We start from the raw sequence: 20,294 nt of genomic DNA, 5'->3' as shown, positions 1-20,294 counted from the left end.
GTCGTTCTGCCCCTGAACAAGGCAGTTAACCCACTGTTCCTAGGCCGTCATTGAAAATAAGAATTTGTTCTTAACTGACTTGCCTAGTTAAATAAAGGTAAGATAAAAAAATTAAATACAAATAAATGAGAACTTGTTCTCAACTGGCCTACCTGGTTAAATAAAGGTGAAAAACAAACAAATACATAAATATATGAATATGTATGTATATATATATATATATATATATATATATATATATATATATATATATATATATATATATATATATATATATATATATATATTCAAGGTCAGAATATGCAAAGAGAGAAGTGCATAAAAAGGGAATTCCATTCCATTCATGATGCTCTTAACTCGGGTCGGAAATCCCCCTTAAGTGAGCTAAAAGTGCATTGCATGAAAAATCCATTGTGCTTCATGAGTTGCAAAGTTAACCTGTGAACCATGTGAGGCTCAACCCAGTGTTCCCATGCAAGCTGTGATAATGTCACACACACAGGTCCCTGTGCACATGAAACTAATAGAAGTATCTATCCAAACAATTTATTACAGCCTCAAAAAACACAACTCATAGAAAGAGAAGTGTGAAAATCTACTGAACCTTCTAGAGTGTAATGTGCATACTACACATAATCCCCATGAACATTCATGTAAGAAGTCTGGATTAGTCGGGAAAAGCAGTCCCAGGAGGCCGCCAAAACCTGTGGAGATACTGGTATCTTACTTAGATGTATAACAACACACTCTCTCCCTTTCTCTCTTGTAACAGAAAACCAAGACTACCAGCATACCTTCACCATCCCCCTCTCCCTCCCCCCAACCCCATGCTCACTCGGTTATAGCCACCTCACAGCCCTTTATTAGAGCAGTCTCATTCACTGCCTGCATAAAATTACTAGTCAGTGGTCGGCTCATAAACCCCTACATACTCTACCGAGCTCTGAGAGTCGGGCATCGCCTGGACAGACATCCATACCCCCAAAAAACACGGATTTACAGAAAAGATAATGACATTACATCTGTGAAGTAATGTGTTTTATTTCAAAGGATGTATACATGTTAGATCAATCTGAGAAGCTAATGGTTATATCTAAAATTGCAATGTGGGGAATATGCTGGGACGGATAGTAACTGCACTTGAACACCAACAATCTCTCCAAAGGGACCACGCCTTTATTCTGTTATATGACAAGGATAGTCTTTGGGGTGTTGTCTCACTGCACCCACTAGGGCCATGATGGCTTAGTGATAAAGTGAGGTTGTGTTGAGATACACTGCCATCTAGTGTTTTTAGGTGGAACAAGGGCTTCAGTGGACTCCAACTCAGTAACTCTTCCTTAGGTCCAAACATATTAAAGCATTTACATGACATATAAAACAAAAGATAAAACAGTACATCATGTAACAGTATTACACCACTACACATCTACAATACAAAATGTTTGATACCACCATACAACAATATCACAATGCATGTGTAGGTGTCTGTACTGTTGTGTGTGTCTCTTCACAGTCCTCGTTGTTCCATAAGGTGTATTTTTTACCTGTTTTTAAAATCTGATTCTACTGCTTGCATTAGTCACCTGATGTGGAATAGAGTTCCATGTAGTCATGGCCTTATGTAGTACTGTGTGCTTCCCGTAGTCTGTTCTGGATTTGGGGACTGTGAAGAGACCTCTGGTGACATATCTTGTGGGGTATGAATGGGTGTCCAAACTGTGTGCTAGTAGTTTAACCAGACACCTTGGTGCATTCAGCATGTCAACACTTCTTACAAAAACAAGTAGTGATGAAGTCACTCTCTCTTCACTTTGAGCCATGAGAGATTGTCATGCATGTCACTAATGTTAGCTCTCTGTGTACTTTTAAGGGCCAGCCGGCTGCCCTGTTCTGAGCCAACTGCAATTTTCCTAAGTCCCTCTTTGTGACACCTGGCCACACTGCTGAACAGTAGTCCAGGTGTGACAAAACTAGGGCCTGTTGGACTTCTCCCCATCTTAGCTACTGTTGTATCAATATGTTTTGACCATGACAGTTTACAATCCAGGGTTACTCCAAGCAGTTTAGTCATCTCAACTTTTCAATTTTTCAATTTCAATTTCCCCATTATTCAATATGAGATGTAGTTGAGGTTTAGGGTTTAGTGAATGATTTGTCCCAAATACAATGCTTTTTGTTTTGACAATATTTAGGACTAACTTATTCCTTGTGTAACAGTACAAATTTAGACCGTCCCCTCGCCCATACCCGGGCGCGAACTAGGGACCTTCTGCACACATCAACAGTCACCCTCGAAGCATCGTTACCCATCGCGCCACAAAAGCCGCGGCCCTTGCAGAGCAAGGGGAACTACTACTTCAAGGTCTCAGAGCAAGTGACGTCACTGATTGAAACGCTATTTAGCGCCCACGCTAACTAAGCTAGCCGTTTCACATCCGTTACACTTGCTACCCATTCCGCTCTTAAGTGTTGCAGTCATTTCAGTAGCATTTCAGTAGCATTTCAGTAGCATTTCAGTAGCTGACGTGCATAGTGCTCAGTCATCCGTATACATAGACACACTGGCTTTACTCAAAGATTGAAAAAAGTAAGCTGCCTAAACAACTACCCTGGGGAATTTCTGATTCTACCTGGATTTTGTTTGAGAGGCTTCCATTAAAGTAAATCTTTATCCTATAGGGAGGAGGTCGGAGACCTGGCCGGATGGTGCCAGAATAACAACTCAACGTAACCAAGACTAAGGAGATGATTGTGGACTACAGGAAAAGGAGGACCGAGCACGCCCCAATTCTCTTCACATCAACAACAAACTAGAATGGTCCAAACACACCAAGACAGTCGTGAAGAGGACACGATATAGCCTATTCCCCCTCAGGAAACTAAAAAGATTTGGCATGGGTCCTGAGATCCTCAAAAGGTTCTACAGCTGCAACATCGAGAGCATCCTGACGGGTTGCATCAATGCCTGGCAGAGCAATTGCTCGGCCTCTGACCGCAAGGCACTATAGAGGGTAGTGTGGCCCAGTACATCACTGGGGCTAAGCTGCCTGCCATCCAGGACCTTTACACCAGACGGTGTCAGAGGAAGGCCCTAAAAATTGTCAAAGACCCCTGCCACCCCAATCATAGACTGTTCTCTCTACTACCACATGACAAGCGGTACCGGAGTGTCAAGTCTAGGACAAAAATACTTCTCAACAGTTTTTATCCCGAAGCCATAAGATTCCTGAACTGGTAATCAAATGCCTACCCGGACTATTTGCATGGTGTGCCCCCCCCAACCCCTCTTTTTACGCTGCTGCTACTCTCTGTTTATCATATATGCATGGTCACTTTAACTATACATTCATGTACATACTACCTCAAATGGGCCGATCAACCACTGCTCCCGCACATTGGCTAACTGGGCTATCTGCATTGTGTCCCGCCCCCCCACCACCCGCCAACCCCTCTTTTACGCTGCTGCTACTCTCTGTTCATCATATATGCATAGTCACTTTAACCACATCTACATGTACATACTACCTCAATCAGCCTAACTAACCGGTGTCTGTATGTAGCCTCGCTACTTTTATAGCCTCGCTACTGTATATAGCCTGTCTTTTTACTGTTGTTTTATTTCTTTACTTACCTATTGTTCACCTAATACTTTTCTGCACTATTGGTTAGGGCCTTTGAGTAAGTATTTCACTGTAAGGTGAAACCTGTTATATTCGGCGCACGTGACAAATAAACTTTGATTTGATTATATTGTGATCACTACATCCTATGGATTGAATACTGATTTAAAGCAAATTTCTACAACATTAGTAAAGATGTGATCAATACTTGTTGATGATTTTATTCCTGTGCTGTTTGTAAATACCCTGGTAGATTGACTGACAACCTGAATCCGGTTGCAGGCCCCGTATAACTCTCCATTGACTTGATTGGTTGACGGTAGGTGGGGGAGCTATGTTCTGTATAAACACTAACTACATTCGTTAACAACAGACAAAGTGCAAGAAGTATGAATGCCCTGACTTATGCAGTAAATGCTGTACTGCCAGTGCAGACGCCAGATTGACCATGCTGCTAGCTTTAGCGGTAAGGACGTTCTTTAAAGTAAATACTTCAATAAACTCAACTCACATTCTCCAACAAATCTTCAAACAAATCAAACGTATTGAGACTCGATTTCAAAATAAAATGTGAAAAAGGTGACTGTTTTTGAAAACATATATTCTACACCGAAGTGACGCAGAGTAGGTGAATGGATGATCTCCGCATGTGTGGTTCCCACCGTGAAGCATGGTGGAGGAATTGTGATGTGTGGGGGTGCTTTGCTGGTGACACAGTCAGTGATTTATTTAGAGTTCAAGGCACACTTAACCAGCATGGCTACCACAGCATTCTGCAGCGACATGCCATCCCATTTGCTTTTGCGCTTAGTGGGACTATCATTTGTTTTTCAACAGGACAATGACCCAACACACCTCCAGGCTGTGTAATGGCTATTTGACCAAGAAGGAGAGTGATGGAGTGCTGCATCAGATGACCTGGCCTCTACAATCACCTGACCTCAACCCAGTTGAGAAGGTTTGGGATGAGTTGGACCGCAAAGTGAACGAAAAGCAGCCAACAAGTGCACAGCATATGTGGGACCTCCTTCAAGACTGTTGGAAAAGCATTCCAGGTGAAGCTGGTTGAGAGAATGCCAAGAGTGTGCAAAGCTGTTATCAAGGCTAATTTGAAGAATCAAAAATCTAAAATATATTTTGATTTCTTTAACACTTTTGTGGTTACTACATGATTCTATGTGCTATTTCATAGTTTTGATCTCTTCACTATTATTCTACAATGTAAAAAATAGTAAAAATAAAGAAAAACCCTTATGAGTAGGTGTGTCCAAACTTTTGACTGGTACTGGTCCTTTCTAGGGAGTTTTTCCTAGCCACCGTGCTTCTACACCTGCATTGCTTGCTGTTTGGGGTTTTAGGCTGGGTTTCTGTACAGCACTTTGAGATATCAGCTGATGTACGAAGGACTATATAAATACATTTGATTTGATTTGATTTTGATTTGATACTGTATAAAAATCTCTAAAGCAAATGTATTTGTTTACCTTTTGTTAATAAAATAGATTTTCTGCTAACAGATCCCTCTGTAGGTATGAAATTAGCATTTTGAATCCCGTTGCTGTGTTAATGATTACTGGTTAATTGTATAACTAATAGATTATGTGTTTGTAGGTCGAATGAGGTGAATGAAGCTACAGCAACCAATGTGATAATGGCTGGGGTAATTTTTGTTTGTTTTTGCTGTTCTCCAAATAGCATTTGAGTTTTTAAATCGTATAGAAATGCAGTAAATGATCTTAAAATGTCTTTCACCCCCCCTCACTAAAACAGATCCTGGCTAGGGCCTTGGAGTCAGAGGCTTGAGGGGTATACTACAAAGCAGGATGAAGGAGTGAACCAGCTAACTAGTCTATGTTCTGATCTATATGTTCTGATTCTGGTTTAGGAGTATACCCATCTGGTACAACAGATTTACAACAGCACATTTCATCACATGACTGTGGTTGTTTTGGGGTATACACAAGTAGCAGAATTCCCACAAAAAATGACCAGATAAGTCAGCTATACTAGCCTATGGTAGGTCAAAGAGCGCCCTCATGGACACCGGCTCTTCCATAGCAACAAATCATATTCCACAGCCACAAAGTTAAAATTGGCTACAAAAATGTGCTTTTTGGTCTTAATTTGAGGTTGGGTATAAGTCAAATCAAATCAAATTGTATTTGTCACATGCTTTGTAAACAACAGGTGTAGACTAACAGTGAAATGCTTACTTATGGGCCCTTCACAACTGTGCAGAGAGAAAATTTGAGAAATAATAGAAAAATAATTATCAGGAATCAAGGTAAGCCCCAATTGCAGACTGTGTGAAGTAGCAATGTTTATTGTAACCACAGGGGCAAGTAAACAACAGGTCAAGGCAGGCAGGGGTCGAATATCCAGAGCAGAGGCCAAGGTACAGGACGGCAGGCAGGTTCAGGGTCAAGTCAGGCAGAGGTCAGTAATCCAGAGGTGAAGCCAAGGTACAGGATGACAGACAGACTTAGGGTCAGGTACAGGCAGTGGTCAGGCGGGCGGGGACATGGTCAGGACAGGCAAAGGTCAGAAACCAGGAGGACGAGAAAAAGAGAGACTAGGGAAAAACAGGGGGTGAGACAAAACGCTGGTAGGCTTGAACAAACAAGATGAACTGGCAACAGACAGACAGAAAACACAGGTATAAATACACAGGGGATAATAGGGAAGGTGGGCGACACCTATAAGCGTGTGGAGACAAGCACAAGGACAGGTGAAACAGATCAGGGTGTGACAATAAAACCACAAAGAATAAATACAAAATGAGTGATGGTAACTTGGCTAAGGGTAAGTACCGAGTCGATATGCAGGGGTATGAGGGAATTGAGGTAGATATGCACATACCCCTTGACTTTATCCACATATTGTTGCGTTACAGCCTCATTCTAAAATGGATTACCTTAATTTTCATTCCACATCAATCTACACACAATACCCCTTAATGACAAAGCAAAAACAGATTTTTAGAAATGTTTAAATGTATAAATGTATAAATAATAAATGTATAAATAATAAAAAACGGAAATATCACATTTACATAAGTATTCAGACCCTTTACTCAGTACTACCTCGAGTCTTCTTGGGTATGATGCTACAAGCTTGGCACACCTGTATTTGGGGAGTTTCTCCAAATCTTCTCTGCAGATCCTCCAAAGCTCTGTCAGGTTGGATGGGGAGCGTCGTTGCACAGCTATTTTCAGGTCTCTCCAGAGATGTTTGATTGGGTTCAAGTCCGGGCTCTGGCTGGGCCACTCAAGGACATTCAGAAACTTATCCTGAAGCCACTCCTGCGTTGTCTTGGATGTGTTCTTAGGATATTAGTCCTGTTTGAAGGTGAACCTTCGCCCCAGTCTGAGGTCCTGAGCGCTCTGGAGCAGGTTTTCATCAAGGATCTCTCTGTACTTTGCTCCAATCATCTTTCTATTGCTCCTGACTCCTAGTCCCTGCCACTGAAAAATATCCCCACAGCATGATGCTGCCACCACCATGCTTCACTGTAGAGATGGTGCCAGGTTTCCTCCAGACGTGATGCTTGGCATTCAGGCCAAATAGTTCAATCTTGGTTTCATCAGACCAGAGAATCTTGTTTCTCATGGTCTGAGAGTCTTTAGGTGCCTTTTGACAAACTCCAAGTGGGCTGTCATGTACCTTTTACTGAGGAGTGGCTTCCGTCTGGCCAATCTACCATAAAGGCCTGATTGGTGGAATGCTGCAGAGATGGTTGTCCTTCTGTAAGGTTCTCCCATCTCCACAGAGGAACTCTGGAGCTCATTCAGAGTGACCATTGGGTTCTTGGTCACCTTGCTGACCAAGGCCCTTCTCCCCCAATTGCTCATTTTGGCCTGGCGGCCAGCTCTAGGAAGAGTCTAGGTGGTTCCAAACTTCTTCCATTAAGAATGATGGAAGCCACTGTGTTCTTGGGGACCTTCAATGCTGCATAATTCTTTTTGTACCCTCTCCCAGATCTGTGCCTCAACACAATCCTGTCTCGGGGGGAGCTCTACAGACAATTCCTTCGACCTCATGGCTTGGTTTTTGCTTTGACATGTGGGACTGTGGGACCTTATATAGACATGTGTGTGCCTTTCCAAATAATGTTCAATCAATTTAATTTACCACAGGTGGACTTCAATCATGTTGTAGAAACATCTCAAGGATGATCAATGGAAACAGGATGCGCCAGAGCTCAATTTCGAGTCTCATAGCAAAGGGTCTGAATACTTATGTAATTAAGGTATCTGTTTTTATTTTTAATAAATTAGCAAAAATGTCTAAAAACCTGTTTTCGCTTTGTCATTATGGGGTATTGTGAGTAGATTCATAAGGAATAAAAATGTATCTAATCCATTCTAGAATACGCTGTAACGTAACAAAATGTGGAAAAGGTCAAGGGGCCTGAATTCTTTCCGAATGCACTGTATTACTATGCGTTCTAAAGTCTAGCTTTCCGACGCTCGCAAGCCGTTACTACCAGGACAGTTTATTTTACAAACATTCTGACAAACATTGTGATTTGCCACATAATATGGATCTTGAAAGGGAATGTTATGCATTTTAAACTTTTTTTTCAGTGGATGTAGGTTTTTGCCATGTCACTGGGTGTTATTCATCAACTTCCACAAGAAACAAAAGTCATAAAATAATCAAATATTTACAATCTCTTCATTATTTTATAGTCCGAGTAAAATTCTCTCTCAACGTTTTTTTGTGATTATTGTATTTATTATTTTATGTTATGTTGTTTTATGTCCCTAGCTCATTCTTGGCCACTCACAGAGCTATGGCTAATGTAGGCTCCAAATTTCCACCCTGTTAGGATTATGCTCAGGTTGGAAAATGCGCCCAGAAATGTTCTGTGCCTGAGCTAGTGCCTGATGTTGATCAGTATGTTTTTCAGAGAGTCAAACATGTCCCTTTTCCGATTTAATACTTTTTAAAAACAGATAGCAAAAGTTGTGATATCCAAAAGGCACTGTATCGTAGGAGTGACCTGGCTATGGAAGCTACTGACGACAGGGGAAAATCAAAATTACGCAAATGTTCCAAATAGCCGTCTGTGAGTTCGGTAGGTTTCATATGAAATACAGCCTGTTTTCACAGTAGCCTAAAGAGAAAAATAGAACAGATTTAAAACTCTACTCGGAAACGCAGTCTTCCAACTGCGCATTAATTTACAACAAGTCAGTAAACCAATCGATCTCAAAAGCCGCAGTGAGTGACAGTTCTTTTATATCTCAACGTGACAGCGCTATCTTTTTACTACCATGCGCCCCACATGGCAGTTGTAGTCCAAGACCAAACGTTGTATATTCCTTTCAGGATGTGATGTCCTCTCAAGAACTGCATTTACCATAATGGAGCCAACTGTTTTCAAGCTGTCCCCGGGTGTGTGTTTGTGTTGTAGTAGCAGGCAGCCTGCTATTAGTTGACAGGCGAGCATGCATCACTTTATTTCAATCACATCTCTCTGACAAATAGGCAGCATTGAAGAGATTGGAAGAAAATTGCGTAGCCACTTTAGGTAAGCTTAAAAATAAAATCTATGACAATGTATGTGCATGAATTTATCAATGTTGTTAATATCTTACATGATAACAAAAGTATGACTTGCTGACTTGACAAATGCTTAATCATTTAGGCTCCAAATCAAATTGGTTTACTAGGCTTTAATTCCAAGCTACCATGGCAACATTTAGATAGGCCTATTGATAACACAAGCATAATATTAACTAAATGATCATCTTTTCAAATGTATGAGGTTATGTTCATTTTAAGGGGACAGTTCAGCCCAAGTTGGAGCATTTATCAATGAATCTAGGCTGTTATAGCCTATGCCATGTCATCATACGTTATAACTTTATCTTTTAGATGATTTATTTTTGTAAAAGTTTGTTTATTAATCCCGTAGGCTGTCTGAGGTGTAATCTACTTGTAAATGAAGCAAACATGTCAGTTACCCAGTAATTACAGTGACAGGTTTAAGATGCGTAGACAAAACAATAATGTACCATAACAATGTTGCATAATCTTTGGGTGATCACAGCAACATCATGACAACAACAAAAATCCTGTAGGCCTATATTCCATACTTCACTATCATCGTTGCTTGGCTGCTGGCTCAGATCTCTCACACTCTCTGTCCTGCTTGTTTTAGTATTTTCAGAAACGATTCTGGCATGGACAGTGAACGCTCATTTCACAACACTTGGAAATCTAATATTTGCTCCTGTCCATCAACTACACTCAGAGGTTTTGCCATTCATCAGAATGTTACCAAGAATAGCTTTAGGCCCTTGACCTCAATCCATGACATTGCAAAATATTATGCCACTGCCTGTAGGCTTCCAAATGGAGATAAAACACACCAGCTGATGTACATCTACCATCTCTACTTTTTATTGTATTTAAGATCAGCTTTAAAACTAACTGGATTGATGGCTTTTAACCAGTGCAATGAAAGGGTCAATATGTAGGTAAGTAGGCTAAAGGCTATGGTATGCCTACATCCAAAGATTTCCAATCTGAATAGTAGCTTTCAACTAATATTGTAATTTAGGCTTACTACAAGCATGTTACTTTTAAATAATATAAAACTATGGAATAGTGTAAACCAAATACCCTTTAAAGCAGATCCCACAGTAGAAGTAAAATGGGAACATTGCTGTTTTTACTTCATCCATAGCTCGTTTTATGGCCTTAATCTCAAGCATACTCGTGGTGTTGTTTGTTATGAACATTGGGACATATGCGTGTCTGTTACAGTGAACACATCACATTCCTAAACTTGTACAGCTATCATTTTTCATCAGCTGTTCTCCACTGGACTGGAACACATTTCACATTTCCACGTCATGTTTTCGTCTCTACAGAGCTCCTAATTGCCATGGAAAAGCAGTCCAAGGTGGAATTTCGGAATGTGGGACAGATGTATTTCCCCCAAAGTAGAGTGGAGTGCCACTACAGCCTTACCTCTCATCATCACTGGACCAACAAGGACTGGATAGGCCTCTTCAAGGTGTAGTAACATTCACAACCTACCTCTCTTCCGGCAAATAGTACATTTCACTCCTCTTATAGGGATCACAAGATTTTCCTGTTTTACATTTTTTTTTAAATAGCCAGAGTGATCAATATAAAGGTATTTTAACAGCATTAGTAGGATAAGCGTTTGTGCATTGTACTGTTTTGATGTTTCAAACAAACGAACACTTCCAAAAAATCACAAGGGTAGACTATTATTGATATGAACAATATAGAGAACTACTAATGTCTCACTCAGGCTGGCTGGTCATCAGTGAAAGAGTACACCACCTTTGCATGGGCACTCACTCCTGAGGGGTACACTGAAGGAAATAATGCCAACTGCTGTGTACATTTCCAAGGTAAGAATGCATCCATCATGTCAGATTAGCACAGGAATGAGAAGTACCTTTTAAGGCTGGGTTTACCAGCAAATTAGCATAATATTTTTTGTCACTAATCAAACCCCTTGATGTAGCATACAATTGACTTAAAATTGGTAAATATTATACTCAACACATTTGATCAGTTTTTGGGGAAGAAAATATGAGAAACCAAACAGGAGAAGTGAAAAAAAAACAGTACCCCCACTCCATATCTCCTCCCTCTCCACAGCCTCTTACCTGCCCCGCCCCAGTGCGGTGGAGTACCAGTTTGTCTATGTGGATCAGAGAGGCGAGGTGTGTGCCCGCAGTCGCCAGTTCACCTTCTGCATTTCCAGGCCTCTGGATGAGCTGGAGACATTGACAGAGGAGCGGGATGAGGATGAGGAGGGTGGAGAGGGGGACGGGGACGACCTGCTCCTGGTGGTGCCCAGAGCTCAACTCCTGCAGGTGGGGATGTATGGATGGACAATAGCTCAGTTTCACTTAACTTCTTTATAAATGTGTCATACTCATGTTATAATTTGTCCAACATGAGAACAGTTTGTGGGTATAATTAATGCAGACGAGTGCAGTCTATGTTAATAGTTTGGTTCCTGGAGGATACTCCATACAAGTTGAGGGTTTAACTGTTTTGATAATTTCCCTTTGAAAATAGTAGTTGCATGCGGGAGCGAGGCGCAGCAGTAGTGCTGAAATCTGTCAAGCACAAAGCCGATCTCGGCATGGGTTCGAATCCCACTTCAACTACCATGTTCCACCTGTTCTCACCTAGAAATTCTGTGTCGCACTCCTAAATTTCTACCTAAAAATAATCCAACATGTGAGGAGATTGGAGCTCACGGTCCCTTTTTGAGAAAAAATGAAAATTGTTGCACTGCTTTCAAGCCTTCTTTCATGGACCCCTTGGTCTTCTCCCTTTCTTTCTCTCTCTCTCTCTCTCTCTCTCTCTCTCTCTCTCTCTCTCTCTCTCTCTCTCTCGCTCTCTCTCTCTCTCTCTCTCTCCCTCTTACTCTCTCTTTCTCTGTTACGATCAGACTCGGCTGGATGAATGCCTTAGAGAACAGGCCGATTCAAAACAGGCCCGGGAGGAGGCAGAGAGGGAGAAGGAGAGAGAGGAAGAAAGGAGCAAAAGGGCGAAGGATGAGTGGGAGCGAGAGAGGGAGGGGATGAATGAGGAGATCTCTGAATTGAGGGACAACCTGAGACGGAGCTGCGACAGGATGGAGAAGGTGGAGGGGAAACAGAAGGTATAACAGTATATGGGTAAATGGATGATAGATCAGCAGACAGTAACTGGTACAGTAGACACAGAGCTTAGAGTAAAATATTTCCTTATACTCCAGAAGGTGCACCTATTCTACATGTTGTAAATAAATGGATCTGGATTGTTTACAACTGCTTAAAAGCTTAAATATATCTTGTTTATATAGCCATAAACCCTTTCATCGCTATTCTTCTCTCCCCCCAACACTGGAAGGATATGCAGTCCTCTCAAGAAACCTTGTCTACTCTATTGGATGAGAAAGCTGAGTGCCTGCAGCGAATCAGAGGGCTGGAAGATGACATAATGGTTCTAATTCAGAGAGGGAAGGAGACAGAAGCTGAACTTGAAAGGTAACTAAGTATTTGTGAAAGAGAAGACTTTGACTCTGTCTTTCTTACTTTCTCTCGCTTTGCGGGTCAACCGCTTTGTTTTGTTTTGACCCACAGGATGAAGGAGAGAGTGAAAAAGATGTCCACTCAATTGAGGGATGAAGAACAGGAGAGAAATAATCTGCAGGTAACAATAGTGTGTAGTTTCCCTCTCGTGCAGTAATACAGCTAGTTCAAATCCCTACATAGCCTACTCAGCCCTGACGTTGGTACTTGTGGAATTGTGCCAGGACAGCAGATCTCTGGAGGCAGGCCAGATCTAACGACAGGTGTCAGCTCCTAGTACCCAGTGACCTGAACATTGGGTGTCAGCTCCTAGTACCCAGTTACCTGAACATTGGGTGTCAGCTCCTAGTACCCAGTGACCTCAGCAATGGGAAGAAGATGATTAGCCATTTAACTTAACACAAGTTTATAGAAATCCACATAAAAAACATACTAACATCTCCCCTTATTCCCCAGGTGGAGAACGGGGCTGTGCTGGCTGAGCTGAGGGCGATGCAAAAGCGTTTGGAGGCCAGCGAACGCGGGGCAGAAGGTCTGAGGCAGGAGCTGCGTGAGATGGGGGCTCAGCAGGGCCACAGCCACGCTGAGCTGCACCAAGCCAGGCTGCAGGCTGCCCAGCTCACCCTGCAGCAGTCTGAGGCTGACCTGGCCCTGAGAGAGGGACGCGCTCACTGGGCCCAGGAGAGAGAGGCCTTCCAACAAGCAGCAGAGGTTAATGCAGTGGTTACTGGATAGGGTAGCACTACAATTCACAGCACAACCTCCAATACAAACATATACAGCACAAAGCAGAGGTAGGGGTAACCCCATAATACAGAATTGGTGCAGCAGAATAGAGGGATAATGCAAGATCAAAAGCTGAGTAATTTGCTGATTCCTATTAGCCCAGTCCAGATTGACTGGCACCTGTTTTTTTTACTCAAGGTTAATGCATAGCACTAAGATTAATTCAAACAGCCCCTTTCTGAGCCCTACTTCTGGATCCAGCTAAGTTTCCTACTCCATTGAGGATTATGGCGTAATAAGGCTCCAACTCGTCTCTGTTTCACAGATCCTGAGCATATGAGGCAACAGAGCTTAGCCTATGTGGATCAGACAACCACCTATTTCAGTTAGCATACAGCCAATCTTTTCTGTATTTATGAATCTTGTGTTTGTGTATCCTATTTTTTATCTATTAATCTGTCTTTCCTTGCTGTAGCTTGATAAAGAGAGGGTGCAGAAGTTAAGCCGTGAGGTGCAACGGAAGGAACAGTGGCTCCAAGAGGAGAGGATGGAGAGGCAGAAACTAGAAGTGGAGCTTGAAAAAGAGAAGGATTGCAACAGGGTAAATATAGTCAATATATTTATATGTATATGTTATATGTACTGCAATAGGTAGGCTATATTTCATCATACACAAACACATAGACCATATACAACTATTGGTACACGAAAACATACATGTCTAAATATAACTGCCATCACCATCGTGTCACTAATCTGTGCCCTCATCGGACATTCAGATCAGATCGTATTTCAGGAAACTGTTTGCTGAACCCCAATAAAAAAACATCCGTGGCTACTTTCACAGTACACACAAACACAAACAGACAGACACAAATAGATATGCCAGCAGCCTGGCATCAACACCCATTCATCACACACTGCTCCCCACAGTGAGTCACACAAGGCTGTAAATCACACTTACCCCACCGGCCATCGCTTAACACACCAGTGCCCCCTGCAGGTGCTGCTGAGCGATGCCCGCAGGGAGGTGCAGGAACTGAAGGCCAGAATGAGAATGAACCAGAAGGAGAGAGAGCAGCAGAAGATGGAGAGACAGGCAAGGATCAGGCTGTTTGCTGTTTATATCGGGTGTCTCTTCTTTATGTCTATATATTTAACTGCTGTTATGTGTGGCATCACTGATCAAAATAAGGTTTAAAAATACTTTTTAGTGATGGGTTTGGTTGAGTAAACCATGTTGTGGATGTTTCCATATCTGTGCTTGTCATGCCCTGTAATGGTTGCTGTGTACGCATTCAAATACACACAGGACCTGCTGGACTACATGCATCAGTTGGAGCAGAGACTGGAGGTGGCTACAGACAATAAGTGGAATGAAGTGGCTCTCTACTACTCAACCAGTGAGTGATACTAATACCATGTAGGCTAATGTACAGACCCAATGCCAGGCAATCACTGTGCCCATTCTAGTCATATACAGTATAGTACAGACGTTGTCCCATTCTTGGATGCTCATGACATCATATTTAAAAGACACCATGTCTTCCTTTGCAGCTCGTGGCACTGACACTCCATCTCAGGATGAGAAACCCTCTTCTGAGGATGAGATGCCTGCATCTCCCCTACCCTACCGGACACCCAGACTACACTACTGGAGCGACGCCCTGGAACGCTCCTCTCACCGTAGTGTGAAGTGTCTCCAGACTGAGACGGTAGGCCACCATATCACAGCCAATGTCAAACTAAATACCACCAAAAGACAGAGAATACGTAATGGAAACAGCTAAATATAAGACTATAGCACATCCGAAACACAGACCAAGCATTTTAATATCAACAAAACATACTGACATCAAATCAGTTAAAATCACCATATCAATATCCCTGAAATCCTCACTGGAGTTGTTTTATTGTCTGTGTGTCTGTGTGTTTGTGTATATGTGTGTGTGTGTTATATCAATCTGGACTAAGGATGAGGAAGAGCAGAACAAGACCAGTAAGGGTGAAGACACACCACTGATTCTGCCAGACCTCACCAACCCCATGCTAAGGTGACTCTTCTGGCCTTCGGCCCAAACACTCCTCCATTTCCAACCTAACCAATTTCTATGCTGACTGTACATACACAGTGCTGACTGTACATACACAGTGCTGACTGTACATACACAGTGCTGACTGTACATACACAGAGCTGACTGTACATACACAGTGCTGACTGCTGTTAAAACAACCCTGTTCCTTTCCTTTTCTTGTGTTATAATATTTAAAGCACTGCAGCAGTGCCAATGAATTAAAGAACAGCGGGAATAAGACCATCTGTAAAATGATAATGATTGTCCTCCCCAAAACTAATGTGAGTGTTATAGAGGTAATGCATCAGCTGGAGTAGACCAGTGGGAGTAGAGCCACACAGGAAGGGCGGGAGGGGGAAATAAAGACCAGTGCTGCCTGGAAGCAGTGTGGAGATGATCTATCACTAGTCACACAGTGTTCAGTATTCACCACATCATCACTATTTTCTCTCTCTCTCTCTCTCTCTCTCTCTCTCTCTCTCTCTCTCTCTCTCTCTCTCTCTCTCTCTAACCATTATAACTATTATGCCCTTTCCCTCTCTCTTTCATGCAAGCATCCATCCACAGAGCATCATCCAACTATTTCTCTCTTCTCTTCATCTTCCTCTTTCATAGTGAGTTTGCTGACGGCTCCCCCTTGTGGTAACAGCAATGAGGACAGAGGACAAGTTGCTTGATAGTTTACAATGTAGGCCCTATATTATTGTTGGCTACAGTCAGCCATGCAGACAAACTGTGCTGTAGAGATACAATATGTATACGATTATGAATCTGGCTTGGGATGTTGTGCGTGATGAGTGTGTTTTTTTAAAGACTGTATTGGTTGTGTGGTGAGTTACTCTACAAAAAATATTCTAACTAAAAAAACAATTTGGCACTTTTTCTCTTAGATTTTTTTGTTTGTTTACATTATATTAGTGGTTTGGTTAAGATTCAATGTTGGAAATTAAAAGATGTTTTGCATGAAAGGTGACTATTGTGCCATGTTCATATGAGCACAGTCTCAACTGATGTTTGCATAGAAATGGAACAATGGTTTATTAGGCCATACAACTTAGCAGATGCTAGCTGTAGACCTACATTTGAAATGAGAGGTTTCTTATTGAAAGCAATGTGTCTATTTGAAAATGTTACTATTTTTATCTAGGTATGCATTTTCTCTAGGTGCTATAACTAGCCCGATTTGTGAGTAGGCTTTAAAAATGTTTGTAGATTTGTAAAAGTGTTCACAGGAGTTATAGAATGAACAAGTTGTGTCTATTGGTTCTGTGGTTTTCTTTTATTGAATGATTTATCCATTTGACTGTGAAGTTTACTTTCTGAGTGCTTCACACGGTGTAGAGTCGTTTCTGTAATAAAACACTACCTGTTTATTGATTGATGCTTGTCTCCTGTGATTTTTATGAGGTACTGTTAAGACAAACCATTCATACACTTTATCACAGAATGGCTGGATGGAGCGGAGGATCCATCTGACTGTCTGCTCCTCTGCCTCTGATCCTCTTTGCCAATTTCTACTCTTCGTCTATTACTATTCTCCAAAACTCTGGAGGAAAAGAGCTCTGGAGGAAAAGAGCTCTGGAGGAAAAGAGCTCTGGAGGAAAAGAGCTAATTATAAAATCAATGGTCTAATACAGCCTGCTCTGAGTCTGAAACACGGTCTGGAAACACGGTCTGGAGAAATGAAGTCGCTCTGTGCCAAAACCCAAACAGTAGCGCTACCACCTCTTTGAGAATCACACCACCTCTCAACTATAGCATGGCGTATCACACCACCTCTCAACTATAGCATGGCATATCACACCACCTCTCAACTATAGCATGGCATATCACACCACCTCTCAACTATAGCATGGCATATCACACCACCTCTCAACTATAGCATGGCATATCACACCACCTCTCAACTATAGCATGGCGTATCACACCACCTCTCAACTATAGCATGGCGTATCACACCACCTCTCAACTATAGCATGACGTATCACACCACCTCTCAACTATAGCATGGCGTATCACACCACCTCTCAACTATAGCATGGCATATCACACCACCTCTCAACTATAGCATGGCATATCACACCACCTCTCAACTATAACATGGCATATCACACCACCTCTCAACTATAGCATGGCATATCACACCACCTCTCAACTATAGCATGGTATATCACACCACCTCTCAACTATAGCATGGCATATCATACCACCTTTCAACTATAGCATGGCATATCACACCACCTCTCAACTATAGCATGGCATATCACACCACCTCTCAACTATAGCATGGCATATCACACCAGCACTCTACAACAAGTCCATCCCTCCTTTCCTAATCTGTTCCTTTTCATTCACTCTCACTCTCGGTTTATATTATGTTTGCCTATCTTAAGGTCCATCTGGGGCTCATGAAGATCCCTGGCTGCTATCTACTATAACGAGTCTACAAGGCTTTCCTGAGTGTCTCTTGATGATGTATGTTCCAAAATGCCTCCACTCCCTGATGTATCTGACAATACTGTTGTCATATTAATTTGCACCCAAGGGTAAAATGGGGAAACCCCCCCCCCTCCACACCCCTTTCTCTGCACAGTTTTATCTCAGATCAGTCATACTCCAGGCAGCCAAAGACAGATCAAATCTAAATAAAGACAGAAACGCATAAAAAGGGGGAATAAAATATACTGCTCAGCTGCCTTAAATCCTCCACACCATCCTGCGTTCCCATGGAAACGTGCCTCAGCGCAGTGGAATATACAAGGTCGTTTAAAGCTTCCTTGTAAAACAGTGGATAAGGTATGGACCCTGTTTTCATCCTTGCACCGCTTTATTGATCTCTGTTTAATGACAGTTAATTATGGAAATAATTTAATTAGCAGTACTATCCCAATTTACTGCATTCTTCTCTCTCCCTATTACAATGTTTTTTACATGCTGACAAAACACATCCATCATTGAAGGGAGAAGTGTGTGCCTGCGCTCGTGTAATGCATGCAAAGATTGTGCCAACCTTCAAGAGTAGAGTGAGCATCTTCGCAAAAACACAGTAGTGCCTATCCCCCAATCTAACCAAATCAGCAGGTATTCAGTTCCTCTACACTAGAAAGCAAAATGAAGCATGGATGCACTGGCAATAGCTATTATGCGAGATAATGTCATACTGTGGTAAGGCCCAGGGTGTAAGGACAGACGCTGGGAGACGAGAAGCAAGTACAGGGAGTGAATATTTAATAAATAACCAACATGAAACATAACAAGGACAGCGTCTGGACAGGGGAAACAAAACTACATTAATGCTGACACAGGGATGAAACTGAGGAATAGACAGATATAGGGGAGGCAATAAATAAGTGATGGATTCTAGGTGAGTCCAATGAAGTGCTGATGCGTGTAACGATGGTGACAGGTGTGTGTAATGATGGCCCGCCGAGCGCCAGAGAGGGAGAGCAGGAGCAGGCATGACACAGGGTTGGTTATGTTATATAGAACTAGGACTGTCACTGCAGATATGGTTATGGAGACATTAGGTGACATTACAAACTAAAATAGGTTAAGGTCTTAATCTAGAGGTCAAGAGAGAGAGCAAAAAGAGAGCAACAACTGCACTTCCTGTCAACATCATTTAGTTGACAAATGCACATTACTTTCTATGAGTCTGAGTCTGTCTGAATCCATAGTTACTTGAAGAATATTTATTTGAAAGTCATGTAATTCCTCATTGTCCCTGTTTGACTAATTGCACATGGGTGGAAGTGTCTGAGCAAGATTAGCTATGAGCTATCGAAGGTTTTCTAGTAGGTCAATTATTATTTTTCTTTCTCAATATCATAGTTATTTTTGCAGTAAAACAAAGGTAGGCTATAGGTTGGCTTTTTCACAATGTAACTTAGATGCTAGCTAGGCTACTTACTAGCTCTCGAGAACCCAAAGGGGTATACCCACCCCTTGAGTTCTCAACTGAAGGTATGGACTACAGCTGGATCAATGAACAAGATTAAAACGCTATGGTTTTGGAAACGTTTGGAACTTAACTTTCATAAAAGCGATAAATAATCTTTCAACTACAAAATATACACATACTGTAAGCAGTTTAGCAAAGTTGCACCTAGTTGTTTTCACACACTGCCTGGGCTATGACACATCCTCTCACCTTGCACATTGGACCATTCCATTCCACATTTCTGGCTGGATCGCATGTGTTTCTGAAAATACAGCCAGGTGCAACTTTCTTAAACTGCGTACAGTAAGTGTATCTTTTGTATTTAACTTCTTAGTTTTGCTTATATGAAAGTTAAGTTCCAAATGTTTCCAAAACTGTAGAGAGTATTAGCGTTTAGACAGAGCATTTGGACAGCCTTGGGGCATTTCCAGCACAAGGACTAAAGTAATAGACCTACCTACTGGTAAACTGAAATTAACTGAAATAAACTGTTCAAACATTGAAATTAATCGAATTAATGACTGTAAAAGTCAAACATATCAAGAAATAGGGCAAACAGATCAAATTGTTACGAGAACACAACTTCAAGCCTGCTTCAAGCCTCCTCATGAGACAGAAAGTGCACAAACCGTTAAGGTTGAGATTGGATTGATGCGAGTGCGTGGTGGTTGTGAAAGGCGGTCAAGATGGCGGAAGTGGATGCCAGGGTTGAATTGAGCAGGACGTTGAGCGAAGCTGCTGAGGATGAACAGTAGTGTTAAAGAGGAAATTATCTAAAATTGGAGTGAAAGATAGGTCTTTGTGTATGTCGGATAAGGATTTGTTTGTTGTTGGGATGCTTTTGCTGATT

At 41.9% G+C, this 20,294-nt stretch overlaps 1 protein-coding gene across 2 annotated transcripts in view; it reads left to right on the top strand.

The window, feature by feature from the left end:
* The window catches only part of calcoco1b (calcium binding and coiled-coil domain 1b), a 73,202-nt gene extending 56,316 nt beyond the window's left edge, over positions 1 to 16,886 (top strand). The window contains exons 1-14 of one of the 2 annotated variants that reach the window (XM_021610058.2): positions 9,018 to 9,159; positions 10,508 to 10,653; positions 10,918 to 11,020; positions 11,274 to 11,491; positions 12,079 to 12,291; positions 12,522 to 12,658; positions 12,755 to 12,824; positions 13,160 to 13,414; positions 13,905 to 14,030; positions 14,433 to 14,528; positions 14,742 to 14,832; positions 14,987 to 15,144; positions 15,404 to 15,483; positions 16,120 to 16,886. In XM_021610058.2, the coding sequence (XP_021465733.1) occupies positions 10,522 to 10,653; positions 10,918 to 11,020; positions 11,274 to 11,491; positions 12,079 to 12,291; positions 12,522 to 12,658; positions 12,755 to 12,824; positions 13,160 to 13,414; positions 13,905 to 14,030; positions 14,433 to 14,528; positions 14,742 to 14,832; positions 14,987 to 15,144; positions 15,404 to 15,483; positions 16,120 to 16,150 (1,710 nt within the window). In that variant the 5' untranslated portion in view covers positions 9,018 to 9,159; positions 10,508 to 10,521 and the 3' untranslated portion in view covers positions 16,151 to 16,886. Of the gene's footprint in view, positions 1 to 9,017; positions 9,160 to 10,507; positions 10,654 to 10,917; positions 11,021 to 11,273; positions 11,492 to 12,078; positions 12,292 to 12,521; positions 12,659 to 12,754; positions 12,825 to 13,159; positions 13,415 to 13,904; positions 14,031 to 14,432; positions 14,529 to 14,741; positions 14,833 to 14,986; positions 15,145 to 15,403; positions 15,484 to 16,119 lie in introns of those variants that run through there. The other variant, XM_036983746.1, reaches the window with a different exon arrangement.
* The last annotated feature ends 3,408 nt before the right edge of the window (positions 16,887 to 20,294 follow it).

Source organism: Oncorhynchus mykiss, chromosome 7, assembly GCF_013265735.2.
Source record: "Oncorhynchus mykiss isolate Arlee chromosome 7, USDA_OmykA_1.1, whole genome shotgun sequence".
Classification (NCBI taxonomy): Eukaryota; Metazoa; Chordata; class Actinopteri; order Salmoniformes; family Salmonidae; genus Oncorhynchus; species Oncorhynchus mykiss.
Note: the sequence above shows the minus strand (reverse complement) of the source record. Positions and strands in the feature narration are given on the sequence as shown.